At 41.3% G+C, this 23,535-nt stretch overlaps 1 protein-coding gene across 9 annotated transcripts in view; it reads right to left on the reverse strand.

Annotated features, from left to right (window-relative positions):
- HECW1 (HECT, C2 and WW domain containing E3 ubiquitin protein ligase 1) overlaps nucleotides 1-23,535 on the reverse strand; it is a 250,356-nt gene that overhangs the window by 131,851 nt on the left and 94,970 nt on the right. For all 9 annotated transcript variants that reach the window (XR_009745349.1, XM_061464617.1, XM_061464613.1 and 6 more), the window contains one exon: nucleotides 21,421-21,528. Coding sequence is in view for 8 of the 9 variants with exons in the window: in XM_061464617.1 (XP_061320601.1) it covers nucleotides 21,421-21,528 (108 nt within the window). In the remaining variant the exon portion in view is untranslated. The remainder of the gene's footprint in view (nucleotides 1-21,420; nucleotides 21,529-23,535) is intronic.

Genomic DNA, 23,535 nt, shown 5'->3' on the forward strand with positions numbered 1-23,535 from the left:
ATCTACAGATATGGGAGATGGGGGGGAGGAAGGCCTCTGCTTTACCATTAATGGCACTGAGTCATCTCTCATCCCACTGAAACCAACAGAACTATTTGCTCTATATTCATAAAAAATCATGATCCGGCTCAGAACAGGAAGAATTTTATCTACTTACCTCCAGTCCAACCTAACACTGCTATCTATCTGCTCTGCCTTTATGGCCTGTTGTAAAGGAAGGACTGATAGACTGATAGAGCTGAGGATGGGGGGTGGGTAGGTGTTGTAACAACTTACCTGTCTTTCATCAGGAGAAGGAAAAGCTGCTTGAGAGAGACATTTTAGCCATGGCAAACTGAAAATTAAGGACTGAACCGAGACCGAGACTTTAATGAAATTCCAGAGCCTACAGGAGTATAATGTTTTTATGTAAATCAGCCTAATGATGAGTTTTTCACCACCAGCATTAGCAAGTGAGCAATTTATTTGAGAAAAACTTGCAATCATCAAAGCATTTTTAACTGTGTGATAGTGGAGTCCATAATAACTGGAAACTATGCCTAAAGTTTGCTCTCTGATCCTAAGCACTCATGCACCTTGCGTGAAAGACAACATTGCAGGCAAAATCAAACACATGGTTCATCTGTTTATGAGGGAGATGACCTAAAATAACTTCTGAAATGCAACAATTATATCAGCCTAAGCTTTTAAATAACACCTCTGTTTTAAAGCTGCTCATCATCATCTTGGTTACAATGGACTCGATGGACTCGACAGCTCTTTATCAAAATTGAATAGTAGAGCCTTGCCTCACACTCAGTTATGACAATATAAATTAAAGCACAACATAAACACATAGAAAATAAATATACAGAAACACTGACATCCCTGAGCTTTGTTGTCAGTCAGCAGAGGCACTGTGAAGGTGAATTCAAAACTACACAAAAGCTCACAGCTCCTCAGAAGAGGAGGGATGGGCAGAGCTGGGGACCCCTCTCCTGTCTTTAATGTAATTTACAGCCACTGGGCTGTCCCAGATGAAGCAAGCTCTTCTGGACTGCCCCGGCTGCAATATATACTTCAGGCTTTCAGACATTATGCTTGCCTCAAGTTAATTGTGTCCTAGAGTACCTGCCTGTGAAACATCAGCTCCTTGCTTTTATCAGGGCAACAGCAGTTTAAAGCATTCATTAAATACATATGATTGGATTAAACCTTCAGGCACAGCCTTAAGCAAGAGATAACGCATGAACTTCAGAAGCCAAGTGCCTGAAACACAGCCCTCAGCATGTTTTTATTCCCCTTGATCTCAAGACATGGGTGGACCAGGCATTGCTTGGATTTATAGAAGCAGAAATAACATCAGCCTTATGATCAATGATTAGTATTTAGGAAGGTGTAAGCCTTAACTTCACCTGGTGCCTGCCCCGGGAAGGGAGAGGAGAGCATGAAAAGAGACATTTTGCAACGCCAAATCCAGCCAAGTACTGAAATTCGGGAGGATTCATGTTTCCATTTACGTTAAAAGCAGTTTAATTCAAGATACCTGCTACAGCATTTCTTGAGCAGGTTTATGATCAATCACCTGACAAGCATAACTGAACTTCACATCAGAAACAGAACATATTAGAAGCAGAAACAAAAGAGTTACTCTTTTGGGTTTCCTCTCCAAGAAAGCTATCTTTGAAGATGCTAGTCCCAAAACCACCCATCATGGACCAAACCATTACCCCAGCTCCTCTTACGCGTTACATCCTTTCTCTTGATATACTGCAAATCCCAGTCAGAAGCTCTATCTATTCAAGAGCCAAGATCTCTACAGTCACTATAAGAATGCTTCGCAACAACAGTTTCTTTGTGTCTAGCAGCCAGACCATGCAATATTAAAACTCATAGTGTTCACTTTGACTGGGAGCTATTACAGTCAGTCAAGCATGTGCCATGCAGCATACAAAGAGAGTCTTGCAAGAAGTCCTTGTGCAACAAGACGTGAATATTACAAAGAAAAATCCTTTGCACTTGGATATAAAAGAAGCCAAGAACCTAGCACTATTACTGACAATATCGTAACAAGGGCTTCTTTCCTTTTTTTAATACATTTAATACATTTTAATACATTTACACTTCAGAATCCATATGCACACATTCCTTGTCTCTACTGCATATCTAGAGATATTTTTAGCCTAATATTTCCATGACAACAAAGCAAGAAACGGTCAATTTGAGAAGATGGTTGAATGAAAACTGAAAATGCTTGTAGAAGCAGCTTCCCAGTGCTCAGATTGTTTCAGTTACCCACTACACCAAGCACATTCTTGTTTGTTGCTGTTATTCCTAATCATCAAATTAAAAACTCATTCTGAGTGATTAAGAGACTTACACATCATATTATCACACAACTGCTCATTGCTGTCATAGCACGAGCACCCGAATGTAAGTAAAAAAAGACAGCAAAACACTACTTTAGATTGAAGTGAGAACTCACAAAGAAGAGTAAGGAGAGATGTTGTGTTATTCTGTTAGGTAACAGGCTACAAAAACCAAAAATGAGATGGTGAATGTGATAATTTAAGCTTTCCTGACTCTACCGCAGAGTAGAACCATCTGCAGACAATTTTGGAAGAGAATCCTTTGCAAAATCTGGAAGACCAAAATGAAGGCCAACATTCCTGACAGTGGCATTAAAGGCAAGGAAAACATACAAAAGAGCAGCACAAAGAAAGGCATACACCTTTCCCTTCACCTCAGGATTATTTGGTCTTATTTGCAAGGCACCAAAGAGATCTGCACAGTGTGAAGAGAAAATGAGGTACAATCGCACCTGGGCTCTGCCACTGTAACTCTATTGAAGGCAAAATACAGTTCCAGCACAACAGTGCAGCAGAGACTGGGATCTTTGGCACACTGGTTCCTGGATTCACATTACCATCTTACAAACATTTTATTTCTTTCCATGTTACTTTTTTCTTCCTTTGCAGAAAGGAGATGAACAGCAATGAACAATATGTATTCTATCACTAAATACTTGTTACATTATTAAATACTAATGTGAGATGAACAGCCTTGCACTGCAATTACCCGATGACTCCAATTCCCTAAAGTTTAGCTGTTCTGAAAACGGCATTCTTTGAGGTCTTGTCTTAGTACTCCAAAGACTTACCTGGATAGGTCTTGTAAGCATTAATTAAACAGAGGAAAAGAGACTTCTGTATCTTCACAACACAGAGCCATTCTCTTGTTTAGACATCCCAAGCATTTAGAATTAATTGGGTTCGCCCACTCAGAACCACGGGCTTAAAAAAAAGCTGCATGCTATGCAGCTATGCTGTGTGGGTTTTTTTCTCTCCTTTTAGTCTTACAAATACTTTGTTTTTACAATCTTCCATTTGTTGAGAAACCACAGGTAGAGAAAGCGTGCTGGCATCCTTTAGTTCTCTGAGACCTGTGAGCCATGCTGATGGTTGGTGAAACCACATCAGCATGCCTCCTTTGCAAACACGTTGCCGCATCTGGGTATAATGAATAAAAATGTGGCCTTATTCCTTTAAATAAAGCCACCAGAGCTCTTCTCCCATGTACTGCTGCTAAGCTCAAGAGGGAGAGGAGTGTAGCATGGGTGGGTTTAGCTATATTTACTTTTTTCAGCAAAGACTGGGAAGAGACAAACTCAAAGCCCAGCTACCCAGAGACACACAGGAGATCCCAAAATTGTCTGCTTGACACACAGCCCCTATTGTAGCTCTCTCCTTTCTCTGCAACAACACAATCTCTGCAGAGAAAAAAATCTCTGATGCTGATGGCCATCATAAGACACATGGTGAAGAGAAAAGCCCCTGGCATTCCAGCTTCATATACTCTGATCAGTCTCATATCACGGTTTCTATTCCAATACCAGTTCACATACTGTCTATGGCCCCTGCAGTACAAGTTTCAACATAAGTGCTGCTTTACATGATGCTGTGCATATCTGCCACCACCTACTCCACATAAAAACGGAGGAGGAAGTGCAGCTGGCTCCAGGGAGATACACATCAGTGCCTCTGTGGCTTCTTTCTCACATGGCATGGACCTCTCCTTCCTCAGAGCTGCTTAGGTCTCTGTTTGGCAGCAAAGAGAAGGCAGCACAAGCAACTCCTGCTCCAGGAACTGGGATTGTGCTCTAATTACGTTTATGTGTATTTCCATGCTATTAAAATGACAAGACTGTTGCTGCTGATAGTATATATGGATTATGCCCAGTAGTAAGATACATGTAAGCCATAAGCTTGGTCCTGCAACACTCAGGATATGAAATTCCTTTAAGGAAAGCAATTCACAGGCAGTTCTACCTACAGAGATGATGCCAAGCTGCAGCTAAGGTCTCGAAGGGAGAGAAAGAAGGTGCCCATGTCTCATAAAGGAGGCTCTGGAGAGCTCAGGATCTGAATCAACTGAGAAAGATTCACATCAGAATGAGAATTAAGGCTGGAGTTCATCAGGTTTAAGTCTACAACTCTGTCAGATGCTCTCTGAAGATCAGTAAGAATCTACTCATTAGAAAAATAACATTTTAAGCAGGAATAATGAAGTGCACTTCTGCTTTTGACTGTAGTTGGATTCACATCTGTATGGGATGCTGGAACACAGAACTGAGCCTCTGCTCTCTTTTACAAAGATGAGGACAGATCCATCAAACATTGCTGCTCCTCTGAAGCTTGTCCACAAAGTCATCATCTACAGGAAGCATAGTACGAGACTTTCGGGATTCACTTTACAATTTCCACTGTAGAAGGAGAAAGCAGGTAACATCTGCATTTGATTGAGTCACTCCAGAGTGAAGGATTTCTTACATTTTGGCTTGAGATGGCCCGTATGTACCTGCTCGCCCATTCAGAAAGCTCCTGTTCACCAGGGCATTTTGATTAGGTGCCCTTGCTATGGAGGCTATTGTTAACTTTCCAGGGAATTTATGCAACAAAGCACAAACTATCAAAAAGGAAGAAATTGAAAGCCTGCTAAGAAAGAGGTATTCTACCTGTTACCACTTCTCACCTTAGAGATCCCTCTGACATCCCCTATTTCAACAACTAATTTTCTTTCTTCTCTAGAATACCAACTTCTGTTCACCATTTATTTGTAATCTAATAATTAGGTGAGAAAATTGCTGTAATCACAACATGAAACATGACTGTTTAAAACCCAGCAGTTCCAAAAGCATCTTACTCAATACCGGCAAAACGAAAGGGCTATAAATGGGTTACAATAAGTTAAAAAGCAAGATAAAATATCCTGACTGTAAAAAGATCAGTGAGTCTCTAATGAGAGCACTGGGTGAGTGTATTTGTTTTCAAATGAAATAAAAATATGGAACTGTAGGAGAAATACTACTATGAAAGCCATGCTGCATTTTAAGGTTAAAAACATTATTATCTTGCAACATAGAGTGGAATAGTAAGGAATGGAAATACAATGTTTAAACAAAGAAGGGGACAAAGTTGTAGACAAGATACTGCAGAGTGAAGGAAGTTTAGTCTCCAGAAAATAAAGCAAGATGCACACTGGGAGACTGCAAAAAAAGGGTCTTCAAGTCATTGTTAGTTCCTGTTGATTATAAACCCACAATCAGATGCCAGCACGTCCATCACCTGGAGATGTCTGGCTGGTGGCTGGCACGTTCTCCCTGGCTTTGCACTTCACTGCTGGGACCCAGATGTTCACTGGGGCGAAGCAGATGTTCGCTTCATTGGCTGGGGTGACATTTGCAAGCCTTCAGAGCTGCTGTCCTGACAGCAGTAACTCCCAGCTTGCTCAAGCCCATCCAAGCTGAAAGTGCTGCAGTCACACAAACAGGTAACAGACAGGTAACATTATTGGTTTGATTTTTTGATAGTAAAGGCTGAGGTCTCCAACCACAGCATGCTCAGCTCCCATGGGATTTGCTGCAGTGTGGATAGGAAACCCTAATGCAAATCATCTATCACCTGAACAAGATCTAACAGCTGTTATGTGACAAGACACAGCAGGATGACTGTACAGTCCGGACTGCAGATAACCTAGACTATTTTTAAAACACTTTTCCAGAAATAAGCTTGAAGACAACCTAGAAAAAATTAAAAGCAGAAGCAAAGGGCATCTGAAAAAAGGAAGTAAGTGGGGGAAAAGATGATCCTGAAGCAAATTGTCTTTGAATCATCTGCACATTTGTAACATGTACTATTGCTAATTTATACTTAAGTGTATCTTACATAGTGCTTTTTCCTCTAATTTGCCAGTTACATACATAAAAATATGACACTTTATCCTAAACTTGGCACTCACAGTCATGCCTCCTATAGCCAGCCACAAGCAAGAGATTCTCAGCCTTTTACTAACTACCCTATATGCAGCAACACTGAAAAAGGAAAATGCTGTATCTCTTTCTGGAAGATAGATGTCAGCTGCCTGCACCTGGGTAAGGCTGAAGACTTCAAGCGTCCTGCACAACCTGTGCCACCACTTTGCTATCCCTGGCAGAAACATGCTGAGCATTCACATGAAATGCTTTGATGCATTCTATTTGAACCTCTGCCACTGACTTACTGTAGTAGTTTCACTCCTTTCTAACTTAATTTTCTCTTCTGTAAGATGAATTCCACTTCCAGCAACCCAACAGAGAGAGGAGTAAGAGTGTTTGCTAGTTCTTCTATAAGCCAGTTTTCATAATAATGGGGCTTTCTTCAGTCACAAGAGGAAAGCATTCTCTTCTGCAAAGCAATGCTCACAACCACATTTAGTAGGGGCCCTATCAATGTATATTAGCAACGGGAAGCATAGGAGCTCAGTAAGTCAAATTCTGAAGAGGTATACGGTGCAGCTGCTCAGTCTGCCTCTGTCAAGGTAAGGCACTACACACACAGTTCTCTGCTGACCTGAAGGGATTGGATTGAGCAGGTCATCACAGGAGTTAGCTCTACTTATTACTTAAGCTGCAATCATCAGGTCACACTAAAATTGAAAAGTACATTCCAAATTTATTTCAAAGTATTTGTTTGCTCAGAGCTACCCTACACCCATTTTGCCTTAAATCACAGACAGTTCTGTCTCCTGGGCCGTAACCCTGTCACTCCTGGTATTATAAAAGCCCACCAAGAGCACACCATTCAGGCAAGCATTGTATTTTGCACCTTATCCAGCAATCACAAGGGAAGAAGGAAGGGTTGGAAAGTGAGACTGAAGGTTACTGGTCTAACTGGATGGCTGTAGGCACTTATAGCCAGCACACAGAGGGAAAGGACCATTTACTATGGAAGGAGAGCTCTTTTGGGATGTAAACAGTCATGAACAACTAATGCAATGACAACAATAACCGGTGTACTGCTACATAACCAACTGTTGTTTTTGCATTAACCAAACAGTTCCTTTACATCTTCTGCTGGGGCTTCACCAACATCAAGGGAGTTGTCCTCTTCTTACAGAAGCTGTAGTAGGCTTTTGAAACCAATCTCATTTGCTGAGAGGCTCAAACACAAATACAAAAGTATTTGCAGGTAACATGGTTTAGTTCACTCACAAAGCCAAAAAAGAGTCTACCAAAAAAATACTACTACCTCTGGGAATTTCTAGTCTGAAAACCAAATACTGGAACTCTCACCTGCTATGAACTAGGATGCTATGAACTGCTACGCTAGGATGGTGATGATCCATCCTAATTCATGCACACAAAATACCCAGCCTCTTGTTTTTCAAATAGAGATCTTTACTAGCACACGTATATCCCAGATCTGAAGCCTCAGATAGGTTCTGTTGATACACAGATTTACCTCCTAGCATGACATACACTTTTACCATGTCAATTTTGTCTGCCAAAGAAATAACATGTTCATGTACACTGTCCACCTGTATAATGCTGTCATGGACATCCAACTGCCAAGCACCACAATAAGACTCCAGAAGAGGCAAATGTGTTTCAGTATGGTTGATTTATAGATATGATGGTTCATTTTTCCATCTCCTTGCTGGCTTGGAGAATATACCAACCATAAAGCGACTGCCATGATCTCAGAGAGAGCTGTCAGATACTACTTTGAGTCAGCTGCCAGCGTGCAGGAATCCTTATGTCAGCCTTGACAAGCTGTGGCTTCTAAAATGAAAGTGTTTTGAAGGACTAACTTTTAGTCCATGGCACAACAAGAACAGCTTGCCAATTCTGTGATTAATTTATTCTAGTAAGTATTTTCCAACATCCATACTATATGCCTCTTCCACACTAGCTGTCAAAAGTCTGATTCATCTCATTAAAGCCAACAGAAAAACTCCCACTGATTTCAGCGGACAGAGGCCATCTTCCCATTTGCCTTCCAAAAGAGAGAATCTTCCCAGCTGTAATCTGTTCCTTTCACATCCACGTCACTCAGTCCTGCTGCCCTTCTCCAAGATATTTCTAAGTCTTTCTGTCTGAAAACAGCCAAGTAAAGAAAAAAAAAATCTGCTAAATGGATTTAAATTCCACAGCACATTTCATGCACAGGTCAGCTGAATCATTTATGCACGTCACAGAAGTATTACTTAGCGTTTCACTGCATCTCAGCTACAACAAATCTATGGAATTTAGAAAAAGAAATAGATCTGCTAAAGCAAAACCAGTTTCTATTTCCCAAGCTGCACAAAAACTAAATGGGCTGGTTCACAGGCAGGAACTTTATCTTTGCACATATTATATATATTTAAAAGGTTTCCACTGAGTCATTTTCTAACAGAAGAAAACACAATATGAGATTCTGAATCCATCATAGAAGCTCAGCACCCTTTGTAGAGAAGCAGTAATTACAGGGGTGCCTGCTAGCAGCGCTACTGCTAAGGCTTCATTATTAACCCAGTTTTCATGGTTTCATAGCTCAGTCACAAATCACCCATATACTGGCCTTAAACCACCATAGCAAATTTCATCCCAGAAGCATTTTAGTTACTTTTCCTTGTTGTAAAAGTGCAAACAGAAAAAGGGAATAATACCATATTTTCATGCTTTTCTATGAATATATAACAGGGAGAGAGTTAATAATTTTAAAACAGCAAATTCTGACTCTCTTGGGTAAAATCCTTATCCTGTTTAAACTAGCAGCTAGCTCCCTGCAGCAGGAACAGGATTTCGATCTCTGTGTTCTGGAGAAGTGCAGATCCTGCTCAGAGGAGCTTGATCCTGTCCACAGAGCTGCTTGGCGAGAGCAAGTGCATTCTCACATTAAGCTTAGCATCTTAGGCCTATTCCAGTTGCAACATAAAGCACATTAGCTCAAACCCCACTGAAAAAGCATCGGCCTAGATTATTACACTCATGCACTATCACACATCTCCCTGTTTTGAGCATTTTTAAGTGTTTGATACAACTAGAGATGGGATCTTTTGGAAGAGATGTCCTAGAGAATGACTGGAAGCCTCCCTGTATGGCTGTTCACAGCTCTTGAAAGAGTCACCTCACATGAATCAACATTGGTTTAATCCCTGTGCCTTCCCCACATGTGTAAGGGACTCTTTACAAACAGTAGTGAGATTTTTGTCCATTTTCTTGAAAAACCACCATCTTTTGCAACAAGGCTGAAGGCTGCCATGAGCTTCCAGGATAAGGCTTTAAATTGAGATTTTAGCTTGAATAGACTCTACCTATGAATCCCCTGCCTTTGTAAGGCAGAAATCATGGGAAACTTGGTTGATCTGTTTGATTGCCACTTACTCTTCATGAGGAAAGTCAACATAGCTGCAGCTGAGGTGTCTCTTGGCTAAGTCTCATTTTCTTTCCCTCAAGAGTCAGAGAAATTCTAATGGCAAAGCAGCATGAACCCACATGAAAATTCCCTCTTCAACAGAACATAACAAACAAAACCCCCACTATTCAGATGCTTTCTGCTAAGGTCCCACAAATGAACCCACACATTTGAAGTCTCTAAATAATGTGACCTGATTCAGCCTCAAATACTTGCTTACATTAGCTAGCCTAGTAAGACAGGAAGACCTTCAGGAATAGCATTTGGAGGTGATCTAAACTCCCAGGACTGGAGCAAGCAACCCAGTAATTACAACTGTTTACAAGGCCAGTAATCAGTCACTCCAAAAACGGTGTGGTGGCGAGAGATGACTTCTGGCAGAGAGACAATACAGTCAACTCATTGAGGTAGCATCATCTTAAACACCACAGACGACTTCCATGGCAGCCTCTGAACTAAGCCCCTGCAATCCAAAATGTCACTCTATGCCTTTTTTTGATCTGGTCTACTGGAAAGCATCCCTGCCCATGGCAGGGGGTTTCAAACTATATGACCTTTAAGGTCCCTTCCACCCCAAACGGTTCTATGGGTTCTATGATTCTATGATAGGTTATCCAAAATCTATGGAGTAGACAGGGAAAAGAAGAAAGGATAAAGCCAAAGTACACTGGTACTGAAATTCATTTCTCATTTTTGTCACATACCATGCACAGACTTTGTGCAGTTCACAGAAAAAAAGGAAAATGGTGAATCTATTAGCTATGTAGATGTAATATTCTTCACAGGCAGCTGACAAAGCTTACCATAATATCCTGTAAACAGGAAAACATTTGAAAGCCTGAATTCAGAAGCGTTCTGATTACAGAACATCACTCATATGTAAATCAGGAACTCCTAGGCAAATGGAGGGAAGAGAATAGTTTCATCTCTCCCCACAACCATGAGATGCCACAGTGACAAATGAAAAGAATCCCAAACACGTAATGAGTGTTTGTAAGTGAGCACTGCTGGCTCATTTCACCTCAGGCAAACACCTTTATCAACAGGAACAGGAAAAATGCACTTCTTGGAGGTCTTTAAGATAACATAAACTGTACAGTATCAGAAGTGTATAACTATATATTTATATTATATATAATATATATGTATATTTATACTATAACTAGTATAAATGAGAAACTAAGGAGAATTTCTTGTTGAAAGCAAAAGCTTAGTAATGTGCTTGTATTCTGTTTTAAAGAAATATACTCTTTCATCCTTAAATCTTGACTAGTAATGAAGCAAACTAATTTAATCCACTGCAGGCATACTGCTTTTTGGTGTGGTAAAGCTGCTGTTCAAGTGTTGCCTGACAATCCATGGAGGTTAATCACATGCCAGTTTGTGTGGGTCCCCAGGGATCTCTGGAGGAACCCAGGGCTTCTATGTTATAAAGCGATCTTACCCTCAGGAAGTGCTGCTCAGCAGCTTGGATAAATAGCAGTTTAGGAGGAGGAGAAACTGAGACTGAACTGAGACACTGCCGATCTTATTTGTAATCCCAGTTATACCTCATGCTTGCAATATAGCAGCCATGCACTATACTGATTTTGTTTCTTCTAGTTTTCTTTAAAGAAAATGCATTCCTGATATCTTTGTGTGGTTTGTTTGTAGGATTATTTTTTTCCTTTGATATATTTTTAACAAGTTGTTTTTAATCGTTCCTTTTTAGATCTTCTAATGAATGGAAATTATTCCATTCCATAAGATATCCCAGCCGTGAAAAACAAATGGGTCAGGGAAAAAAATTAAACTGAAAGGCATAGAGAAAGATCACCATTGAAAACGAAATAAGACTTGGTCCACTTGTATATTTGAGGCCTGAGATGCATTTATATTTAGGTTACATCGTTATTTTCTGATTAGGTGTAAGAAAACAAAAATCACAATGAGGGGAGTCAAACACTGGAACAGATTGCCAAGAAGGAAACTCCACAGAATCACAGACCAGTTTGGGCTGGAAAGACCTTAAGATCATCCAGTTCCAACCTCCTGCCATGAGCAGGGATGCCTCACACTACACCTTGCTACCCAACGCCCTGTCCAACCTGGCCTTGAACAGTGCCATGGTAAAGCATTTACCACTTCTTTAGGCAACCTGTTCCAGTGCCTCACCACCCTCACAGTAAAGAACTTCTTCCTTATATCTAACCAGAATGTCCCCTATTTAAGTTTAAACCCATCATCCCTTGTCTCAGAACTTTTAATTGGACAGGGTCTAGAGCAACCTGCTCTAACCAGACCTGCCCTGAGCTGGCAGTTGGATCAGACAACCCAACCAAAATCACTGAACCACCCTACTGGTATATGTCTTATACTGTGAAGGGGCCACTAAAAGAAAGCAAGATTATCAGTATTATGCAGTCTAATCATGGAAAACTGCCTCAAAATGGCCCTCGAGTGAGAAGCAATCAGACCTGTAGCTCTTACTCTCAAGAATGAGTCTAGACAGCATGCGAACATGCCACCTCTCCACATCTCTGCTTCCTACTGCTTCAGAAGTGAACAAGTACCACCAGGCACATAGGCTCTGCTGCCAAGAAAAAGTCTGCAATAAACACTGCTTCCTACTCTTAGAGGTCTCACTGTTGCAGCTGCTTTTGGCAAAGAAGACAGAAAAAAATCCGTAGGCAGGAACGACTTTTAAAGAGAGAACGCTTAATGAAATTAGAACAGATAATTCAATGAAAGGGGAAGGTCAGAAAGAAGCATCATTATGGAAATTTAATTAATAAACAATTACAGCAAAAGTATGTGTTTTCCAGGTTGGGTTTTGGTTTTTTTTTTTCTTTATGAAAAGCTATTAGCACTGAGTTATGGGAGGAAATTATATCTGCTACTAATTGGGCACATTGAAAGTATTGGGAGGGTTGGAGAATAGCTTGGAAGTATAAAAAACTACTGGGCTGAGGCTCTCAAGGTGTCATTATCAGTATCAAGGACATTGCAAGGATGGTTCTGCTGGGCAAAAGCATTTGAAACCTGCAGGGATATGGGAATTCATCCCTCCTGGCCTCCTGCTCTCTGAGTAAGACTACTCTGGATATAAATAGTGTTTCTAAGATGTTGTAGTCCTATAGCAGGAAACCCTGGACTAGGAGTAGAGATGACAACAGGGCTGGACTCAATAGCTCTGTAGCAAAAAGTCCATTATCAAAAGCCTTCCTACATCCTATGCACATTTTTACAGAAGCAGGATAAGTTACTACAGCACTACACAGATAACAATTTTGCCTTTCTCAAGGAAGGACACACAAGTTTTTGTATCTAATAAAATTGTCTAAACACCATTGTATGAGTTGGATAAATGCTGTCATAAGTACTACAAGGCATGAAATAGTGGTTGGCTGAAACCAGACATTGACATAGGAGGGTTCCAACCAATTTTCTATATTACATGAAGGGATTTATACCCCTTTATACTGAGGTTTGGATAGTAAAGCCACATTGGATAGTAAAGCCCTTCAGATGCTTTACTACTTCAGAGAGGCATAAAAAGCCTTTCTTGTAGTTGTGAAGCAAACTCACTGCCTCCATAAACTAAGCGAGGTGTTTTGTTGAATACACAGGCTCCCAAGTTCTGTTTTGATTAATGACTTTCACAGTGTACTTTAACAGGCTTATAAAAAAATCCATAAAATTCCCCAAAATTAGAAATGGTAAATTACTGACACTGATCTATTCTTTGGGAACTTTAAACTACTGACGGGCTTGGTCACTGTCCTCAGTTCAGCAGTAGCAGTCATTTTTCTCCTTCTTAGTAGCTGGTGCAGTGCAAACCACCCGCTGAGTTTGCTCTCTCAGACAAGCCCTTCATGCAACACAGCCTTTACTCAGAGACCCATGTCCCTGGGGACCCTATCCCCTCCATCAGAAATGCTCAAGTTTGATGGTGCTGAGATCTGACATGAACAAGACAGACTCCTTGTCTCCTGAAGAACTGTGCACCCATGAACTGAACTTTCATCCTTAATTATAAAATACTGAAAACAGTACTTTTTTGTTATTTAATAAGAAAACTGAAACAAGGCTCACTACCTTACTACACTTTTGGAGTAAATACGACCTTTTGATGCATGCACTGATACCCTGCCAATCACAGCACCTTCCCATTTCCACTGCATTTGTCTTCTGGTTTTCTACAAAGATACAACCACTTGGGCCAAAGTCTGCACCTTGGCTCTCTGTACATGGTTGTACGTGAAAGGTGCCAGGCCTGATGGCAAGCAGGGGGTGCATGCAAGCAAATATTACTGAATTCAGTGGGGACTAGCTTGGCTGGCTGCAGCTTGAGAAAGAGTGGAAGTATGCAAGGGGAGAGCATGGGGCCCCCATGTAATGGAGCAAAGAGAGGGGATCCATCTTCCAGGGCAATTTCACCAAATCCCTAGACATCATTACCTAAACAAACTTTCTAGAAGCATTTAACAGTCAAAAAGACTGATTTGTGAGTCAAACATGACACTGTAATCTCTTACTGTCAGTAACAGAAAGATTATCAATCAGAAACCAACATTACCTAAGTTATACAGATCCATTAAAATAAACAATGTGACTTCAGCACCTGTTGTGCAGAATACTAACATCCAAAGTTCAAAGCAGCAAAACAACAGGTATCTGTTCATTTATCAAATGCTAGGTTAGGTGAGAAAAAAACAGCTAGTAGCCACACTACTGGACTTCAGGAATCTCTATTCCTTTCCTCAAGTGCGTGATATGCACTATGGTACCCTGAGTGATACCAAAGCTAAAGCAGAAAACACATTAAATTCACAAGAGTTCTGAATCTAAAGCATGTACAACATGTCTGAGGACACTGTTGACATGACTGGAAGGGCAAAATGAACACTTATGTGAGCCTGTACTTTCAAACTCCCCCAGACTCAAAGCGAAGATGTGCCATTCCCCAAGGCACATTGCCAGGTACAGAGTGGTCTGATGACTTCTACTTAAATTACTCTATCCTCATGAACAACTATATGATCAAGTGATTCCAGAAGTGCTGTAGATGTAGACCCTACTTGACACCTTGAGTGGGATTTGGAGAAGACGGATGGTACACACCAGATCAAAAATTATAGCTGACCACAAGTTTTAATACTGGAGTGTGGAGAGCCATGCGTTCCCATCTCCTGACAGATTCAAGAAGGAACTGCTGAAAGGACCACATAGTATCTTTCCAATCTCCTGGCACTGGTAGCACTACTGGCTGCTTCCCCAATCCTTACCTGTTTCTTGTAAACGTTGTTAAGAAACAAGCTCCTGCTTGGAAAGAGTGAACTCTGTCATCTTTCCCCTTACCTTAAGATCAAACAAGCCTGGAAGAAAGCCAGTGGCTCCCAGAAAACAGTCACAACTGCCTGTGTCCTCCCAAATCTCCCGAGTGAGGAGATACAGTCAAATTAGGGGCTGAATAGATGTGTGCAAGGGAAAAAAAACAACACAACAATAAATGGGATGAAGAAAACACTGTGATAAGTGAAGAAGAACAGGAAAGGGCAGTGGGCTTTTCTCCCTTTGTTGTCAAGCATCTTTTTCCGAAGATACAAAATGACATGGTGTTGCATCTCACGAGGGGAGGCACATCTGGTGCCTCAGGTACCATTCAGCACTAGCTTGCACCTAGCCTAGGGGCCAGGCATCCTCACCCATCTCCACTCCTCTCCCACTCTGGGACACAAGACACCAGGCAAAGCTGGGGTTAGGCCCTATGGCCTCTGTGTCCAGAACATGGGGTCATCCAGCAGCACTGGCTCAACAGTGCCCTTCTTCCTCCATATGTCAGAGAAACCAAGTTGCAGGGGAGTAACAAAGCTGGAACCAGTTGTGTCAGTCTTATGTTCAGCCAGTGAGGTAATGCCACAAATGTTTGTCTATCCCAGGTAGAGGCTCAGCCAGGTAAAAGTCAGGCTGCTGGGCTGCAAGGGAAGTTACTGCTGATCTTCTACCTGACAATGTCTGGGAAAGAAAACAACAAGCAGATCCAGCATGCCCACAGCTGACTTGGAAATAAAAAATGGAACAGAAATGAGAGGAAAAATCCTGGTTCCTTCATAACTACCTTTTCTGAGGCTCTTTCCAACTTTAATAAAGTTGTAAGAGCCCTACACAAACCTCTCTCCACTTTCCAGCAGAAGAGCTGTCAGAAACTCTGTTCCTTATAGAACAAAAGGAGGAGGAACATAAACATACAACAGGGCACATTTATTTTCAAGCTGCAACTTTTAAACAGTTCCCAATAGCTCAGACTGCAAACGGAGCAATGACTGAAAATTACTAGATAAGACACTTAGTGGTGAGTATGGAAGCTGAAGTCTTATCTACAGTTGTACCCATGCACTGGCAAGTCACTTTTCTTCACTCCATGCCTCTGTATCCACCTTTCACCTTTTAATCTATCTTGTCTCTCAGCACTGAAGCCTAGCTCTCAAACATCTGCATTGAACTTATATGTTCAAAAATCTGGCCTTAGCTTTTCAGGACAGTAGTTTAGATAGAAAAGATCTACTCTTCATGGGAGATACTAGACACTAACCAAAAAAAAAAAAAAAAAAGGGCAACTAATAAAATCTGGAAGTTCCCAAACACAAGCACATCCCTGTGTCCAAACCAGAGGCCAAACACCCCAAGGCTCAGTGTAATTAGCACTAAACCTTCAGTTAAATGTTACTGCAACTTCTTGACCATTGCCTTGGGAATGAGATGCTGGCCAGACTCTGATGCATTGATACAACATCCATGCCTGTTTAGGGTTAAGTAGCGAAGAAGAGACCATGTAAGCTGTGGTCCCTGTGACTGGGAACTATGGTTTAGTGAAGACAGACTTGCTCTGACTTTAGGATCCCTAAGATCAGGCATTATTTCTCATTTAAAGCTTTCCAGTTCACCTTAAGAGAGCTTTCAGAAACTCCCTATCAGAGCTCCCACTTCAGTACCAGCTTTGTGCAAGCAGAGATTTTTTGTAATTTCTCTTTGCATTGACATGAAAAGCAGAGAGCAGTTAGTGTGGGGACCAGCCAAGCTCTCCCAGCATGGTGTCACCAAGCATGCACCCTGCAAGACAAACATCTTCTCTCCTGTGTGGGAACAAACAAACAGCCCCGATCTCCACAATACAAACAAAATATGTCTAAGTGTCAAAACAAGTTGTGGAAAGGGAAAGGAAGATGGAGAACAAACTGATTCACAGAAGTCTCTCAGTTAACCTACCATAGTGCAAGCATGTAGGGAGCTGAGAAGTAGCTGTCTAATGCCTTGTGTGGATTGACCTAGGTTTCTGTTTATGACAGGTTGCTGCTGACATTCGTGGAGCAGAAAGACTTTGTAAGACAAAAACTAACAGGAAATGTAACAAATGCTCAGATTAAAGGGCTGATCAAAGGCTCCAAAGCACAGGGTTCTTGAAGAACCTTAACAGCCCTGAGCTGCGAAATGCTTTCATCTAGGCTCAGCCTGTGCTCCTCTTCCCAAAGCTAAGCCTGGCTCAAATATGAATACCGAACTACGATAGGGTGCCAGGCTGAGGAAAAGGAGAAGAAATTTTGCAACTGTGTGTAGTGTAGAAAATAAACAGAAAGCACCAATAAAACCACTGCTTGTGCTAGGAAATGAAGAGAAAGAACCTCAAAGTACAGTATGTCTTCCTTGGGAGAGAGACAAGCACAGTAGATGTATTTTTCTGGAGTACAAGTCTCTTACTGCCTCATATCTGGTTTTATTCTGACACCTTTAACCATTCTGCTGAACAGTTTTCACACTGTTGAAGGTGCTTCTGTGCGGCTTCCGTTTTTACCATCTGTGGACTCCTGAAGGTTAAAGTCATGCAGCATATTCTAATTTGCTCTAAGGTATAGCAGGATGCACTTCAACAGCCTTAACTCTTATTTTCTCTCCTCATGCCTTCTTTCATAAAGTGAAGTGTACCTGATTTGAGAGGTACTGGGGTAACATAAAAGGAAACAGGAAATTATTTTAGTGGGCTGGACTTGTCAACAGCCTGTCCCGGAAAAAGAAAACTTTACAAATACTCCAGCTTTATTAAAGCTCTTGTTGATATGACTGTGCCTTATTTATTTGGGTACATTTGAGGCTACAACATCCTTCTATTATTCATACTTTGAAACTGGCCTTTATATCAGCTTCCTAAAGCAATGCAGAAGATGTATTTTCTAGAGAGAGCACCAGATGAAAGGGCTGACTGCCTGTCAGTTTTGGGGACATTTCCATACATATTCCATAAACACACACACATATGGCATATATTGACAATGACCTGGAACATAGGCCATCTATCTGCAGATGTACCAGGATCTCTCGGACCTCTCTCTGACTTCAGTTTCATGCTTTCTTTACCATTACTTTCCTACTAGTCAATCAGAATAAAGAACTATAATTTCTGCTTTCTGCAAGGCCCATCATTCATCTTTGATATTAATAACAGCCATAGAATCACAGAATAGTTTGGGTTAAGAATGGACCTTGGAGATCATCCAGTTCCAACCACCTGCCACCTGCCCAGACACCTTCCAACTAGACCAGGTTGCTCCAAGCCCCACCAAACCTGGCCTTGAACACTGCCAGCAACAACTTTAACAAACAACTGCTGCATAAGTTTACACATAAAAGTGCCACACAGGTGACTGGTTGCACCTGGAAATGGTTTTCTTAGTTGCTAGGTGATAAAACAATCTACAGAAAGACCAGTAGATTAGCAGGAGTCCCAGATACTTGGCTAATTTTAGTGCAATTCTGAACCATATCAAAACTTTTCTCATCATTTTAAGGATATGGTACTTTGATACTGTGCTTACAAGACAATGCTGTATCTCACCTCAGTAAGATGGTCTCTTCCACACTCTCTCTCTGGATTGGTGTATAAGCCAAAAAAGTGTGTGAGAAATTGCAGTGAAGCAGAGCAAGTTTACTTTCCTAGAAAACCTATTATAGGCTGATTTGCTCACTGCAGTGCCCTCCAAGCCTTAACACAAAGTCTACATCCCAGTGGCAGGTAGGGCTGTCTTCCCTCCTTCCTTTCCTAAACCACAACCACTTAATGGTTACAGTGGATGGTTACTGTTTATCATTGGCTGTCATAAAACCATAAACTGCAGAAATACACAACTGGCCATACTGCAACACTGCCTCTGCAGCCATTAAGGCTTTTTTTTTTTTGCTGGGTACTAACAGAAGGCAAGCTCTATTCTGGCATTCCTGCTCCAATTTGGAAGCAATTCCCTTACTGCCTCACACCAATTACATTATCTGTCTGGCAACATTATGTTGTAAGTTTGTGATATGCAAAGTGGAAAGGCATGCACTTCTCTGGGAACAGTACTAGCCCTTTGCAAGGGGAAAAAGTAGATCGCTAAACCAAACACAAATTCTGTGGTATGTGTATGCATTAAGGAATTATCTTTGTTTTGAAAAGTGATGGGGCCCTCTAGACAGCCTTAGGCTACCAGCAAATTCAAAAGCCACACATATATTGCCCAGATACCCCCAAAAGAAAGAAGCATGTTTCGAAAAGAGAAAACTGGTTTGCGATGTAACTGACCTACCACACAAAAAGCATTTTCTTAACCTACTGAGATTTTAAATATACCAGAAAAAGTAACTCTTAATGACTCGGACTGGGCAATCCACTGAGAACACTGTGAAAGCATAGCTTAAGCAACAGAGAAGCACCTGAAATTGCAGAATTTGAGTTTTATAAAGGTACAAGAAGTACAGTTAACACACAAAAAATTGTTTCAATTTCTTGTCATGTTTTCCTTTGCGTGCTCCACTCCTGATGCACTTCTACAAATCTCTCACAGTGTTGCTAGTTTCTGCTGCCCACAACAGCAGCATGTGCAGAATTTCTGTCTCCAGGTTGCCATTTTTTGTCAATAATTATCATTACAACTACATCCAACAGAAGATTTCTGTTGTGATGATCTGCTACCATGAAGAAAACTTCCGGCCACTCTTTCCTTTACTTACTTCAATTCCAGGTATTGCATGCAAATTACTACTTTCAGGAATTAGATGTCAATATTCTGTTAACTACCTAAACAGTGAGTTTATGTATAATGACTACAGGTTACATAGTTAGAGTGTCATACTTCATTTGCTTGTTAATTTTCAAAATGCAGGAAAGAAAGGATAACTAACTGGGGAGCATTGAGCCTTTTGAACAAAATACTCCCAAACGCATTATATATGCCTCCTGATGAAAAATACAGAAAATAAGTAATAACTCTATTTACTTGACTGTGGCTGGGGGTTGGAACTAGATGATGTATTTCTGCCCCAAAACCAGGATAACTAAACCCAATGTGCTTATATATTAAAGGATTTGCCATAAATTTTTTTTTTTAAAAACAGGATATAAGCATCTTCTATGTCCTATAGACATTTCAGCAGCTCCCTTAATTCTTTAGAACAACATGCTCAATTTAACTTAACACTAGGAATCCCAGACCATCAGCAGTGCTTCGTAATGCAAAGAGATAACCTGTTTCTAGGATTGAGTATCTGTAAAATGTCTGCAGGTAGCATCTTTGCTGGTACCAGATACTTGAGGCAAGAGTCACAGATAAATTAAACCATGTATAACACACATCCTTTCCAAATCCTTCAGAGTTTAGGTTATATTAAAGATTCTGTTGATTGCTCTCAGATTCAGGCAGTTCAGACATACTTTGTTCAGATATACCAGTTCAGACCTCCAGACTGTTTTGCTTTTATGAAACTGCTGAATTTTGCCCAGAAGTTAAGGTAGAACATTGGAAACATCCCGTACAATTGAAGAACTGAAAATGTTCTTATGCTAGGCTTCTTCATGCTTAACTCCTCCCTAAGGATACACTTAGCTCTTTCACCACAGATGTTTTGCTGTAGGTCTCAGTCCAGCCTTTTGAGTACCCTACTTCTGTTCTCTAAAGATGACCGTGAATTCCATTCACAGTAACACATGTAACTCTTCAAAAAGAGAATGACTTGAATGGTCAGGTTCACTGTGTTCCAGGATGTGAGACAGTCCAGGCTGGAAATACTAACTTGCTGTACCAGGTACTTTGCAAAAGCAAATTCAGTGTTTCTGTATTTTGATTGCTAATGGGGTGGAAAAGAGTTACACAGCATTGCATCAGATGCCTTGGGTAATATATGAATATAATGAGGAAGAATTAATTTGAAAACTGTGTACCTTGCTGCAACAACATATTGTTATTTTTTTATCAGTCTACATGATGATTAGAACTTGACCCTTTTTACCTCTGAATCCACTCAAATTTGGTAGAAATCAGATACACCATGAAGTTTTCCCCTGAGAAGTCAGCGTGAAACTGTCTGAGATTATGCCGGAGTTCCTCTTTTCCTTAATACCACGCTAAAGTTAATGCAGGTCATTACCAAAGATACAGTCCAAATAACAGCAAATAGGTTAAAACACTTACTCATAACTGTATTGAAAAGACGTAAATAAGTCAACGTCCACAAAATTTATTTGCTTGCAGAAACCATACTTTTCTACTCCATAAAATGTTTCAGTTCCTCTCAATACACTCAAAGATTTTGGTAACATTTTTGGCCTCTCCTAAGGGACATATGGGGCATAAAACCATCATAAGAACTCCAGCAGGCCAATTATCTTTGGGAAGTGACTGAATTAATTATACTGTAGCAGGATCGCAAAAATACTTACGCTCCACGAAGTAAGAGCTGGCATCTATCTTCCAGATAATCTGACCACGGTGAGAGCCATTGACACCACGGTTCTTGTAGTCCAAAAAGTTTTCGGACAAGACCTCATCTGTAAACAAAGGGAACAGTCTCATCAAGCGCCTGTTACGACATCATCTATAGCAGAGAATCAGGCTAAAAATATGCCTTTGGCTTGACAGAACATACTAGAGCTGCTAGACGGCTTGGCACCACATGCTGAGAGATCAGTTTTTTCACTCATTTATACTTTTACAAAGTACAGTTCTTAAAAGTCACGGCTTTTCCTGAAATGTAATGTTAAATGGATACATCCCTACAAAATTCTCAGAACTGAAACCACCTATCTGGGCATGGAAGAAGCCCTACTTAATTAAACGTAATTATCTAGCTGTAAGAGAGAGAATGATAACAAGAAATAATCTCCCCTCCCGCTTCTTCCCTTACCAAAACCCCACAGAAAACAGATGGAGGCATCTGTACTGCACTCACTCATATCTCAACAGATGTGGTTCTTTCTTGCAGCGCCCTGTGAAGGATACTCATTTGTGCAGAATCCTACCCACTGCATGCCTTCAGCTCTCGGCCTCCAAAATCAAATGACTGACAGCAAAATGCTGTCCCCTCGCAGTGTGTCGAGACACCCAGCAGCTGCCAAAGTACCAAACTGACCTTCAGGCTGAGGGAGTCATCTATAAAAGTGAATAATCTCTACATAACCATTGCAAGCCAAGGCTGACGAAGCAACTGCCTTGCAAACGCAGGGCTGCATGCAAATAAATGGCCGGCAGTGAGCCTGAGGAGTGCCCTTCTGGCTGTCCACACATGTCAATGTTTAGTCTGCTTCCAAGTTTCATTGCAGGCTGCTTCAACAAGCTCTTTCCACACCAATCTGCAAGCCCTACACAGTGTAGATGTGAGCAAACATATCTCCCCCCGCCCAGGTCAGGGCCTGGCTCTTGACCCTTTATCCAGCAGCTTAAAAATGAGCAGCCAGCGAGACCACGCTGCAGCACCAGGGCCCTGCTCGCTGACCACTGAGCTTTCAAGCAAACAGAAATGCACACATTGCTACCACAGAAGGCCAGCATGTGGGTCTGATCATCACTAAATACAAACAGCACAGCAAAACCAGGACAGACATGAGAGGACATTTAGAGCCTGTCAGAAGGGAGCAGGGCTCACAGCAGTGGCCTGTGGGAGCCCAAAATGGCGGCAAACTGGAGGGCTGAGGCAGGGACCCTCACTGCTGCGGCTCCAGGGCATGCGATGGATTTCGCACTAAAGGACTGTGGTCTCTACCTGCAGAGAGCAGCCAGCAGCCTCCTGGATGCCCTCCTCTCAGCAAGGGGGGCTTCTAATTTTAACAGAGATTTGTACAAATGCTCTTTAATCAGCTCAACCTTGGAAACAGTCCTGGGTGGCTGGATGGGTGCTGAGACTTGGTTCCGAAGATGATTCCCATCAATTATCAGTTGCCCTAAAGGCTAAGGAAAAACGCGGACCACTCATCTGAGATTAAAATACATCAAACACTATGAAGCATTCACTCGCCTTGTTATCATACAGGTCAAGGAGAAGATAAAGATGAAGCCATGGAACAAGGGACACTATGCCTGAGGACAGACTGACAGTGTGACAAACTGCAAAGCAGAAGAGGCAGCCCAATGAACAAAGCCAAGAGACTCAAAGACACGTAATACTATATATATACACACACACACAGACGTTAAACAAAATAGACTTCTAAATCAATGGAAACTACTCTTTCACTGAAAGAATAAAGCAGTAAGCAGATGCCAATGTTGTCCTGTTGGCTTTACATAGCTGTGCTCCCAAAGGAGGAAGGTAAGTGGGCTCCTGACACTGAACTCTGGTGCCAGTCACTTGAGGGGTTTACAACAGAAATCCTTTTAAAGAGGTCATTAATGATTGCAATGGATAATTATAACTGGCAATGCTATCTACAATACGTTTTCCCTTTGCTGACTTGGTAGTTGTCAGCAATTATTTCGCCAGCTGTTTCATAGAATAAAATAGAATCATAGAATCAAGTAGGTTGGAAAAGACCTCTAAGATCATCGAGTCTAACAGTTAC

Source organism: Pezoporus flaviventris, unplaced genomic scaffold (genome assembly GCF_033815535.1).
Source record: "Pezoporus flaviventris isolate CSIRO_AGI_PZ_B2104156 unplaced genomic scaffold, CSIRO_AGI_Pfla_v1 ptg000037l, whole genome shotgun sequence".
NCBI lineage: Eukaryota > Metazoa > Chordata > Aves > Psittaciformes > Psittacidae > Pezoporus > Pezoporus flaviventris.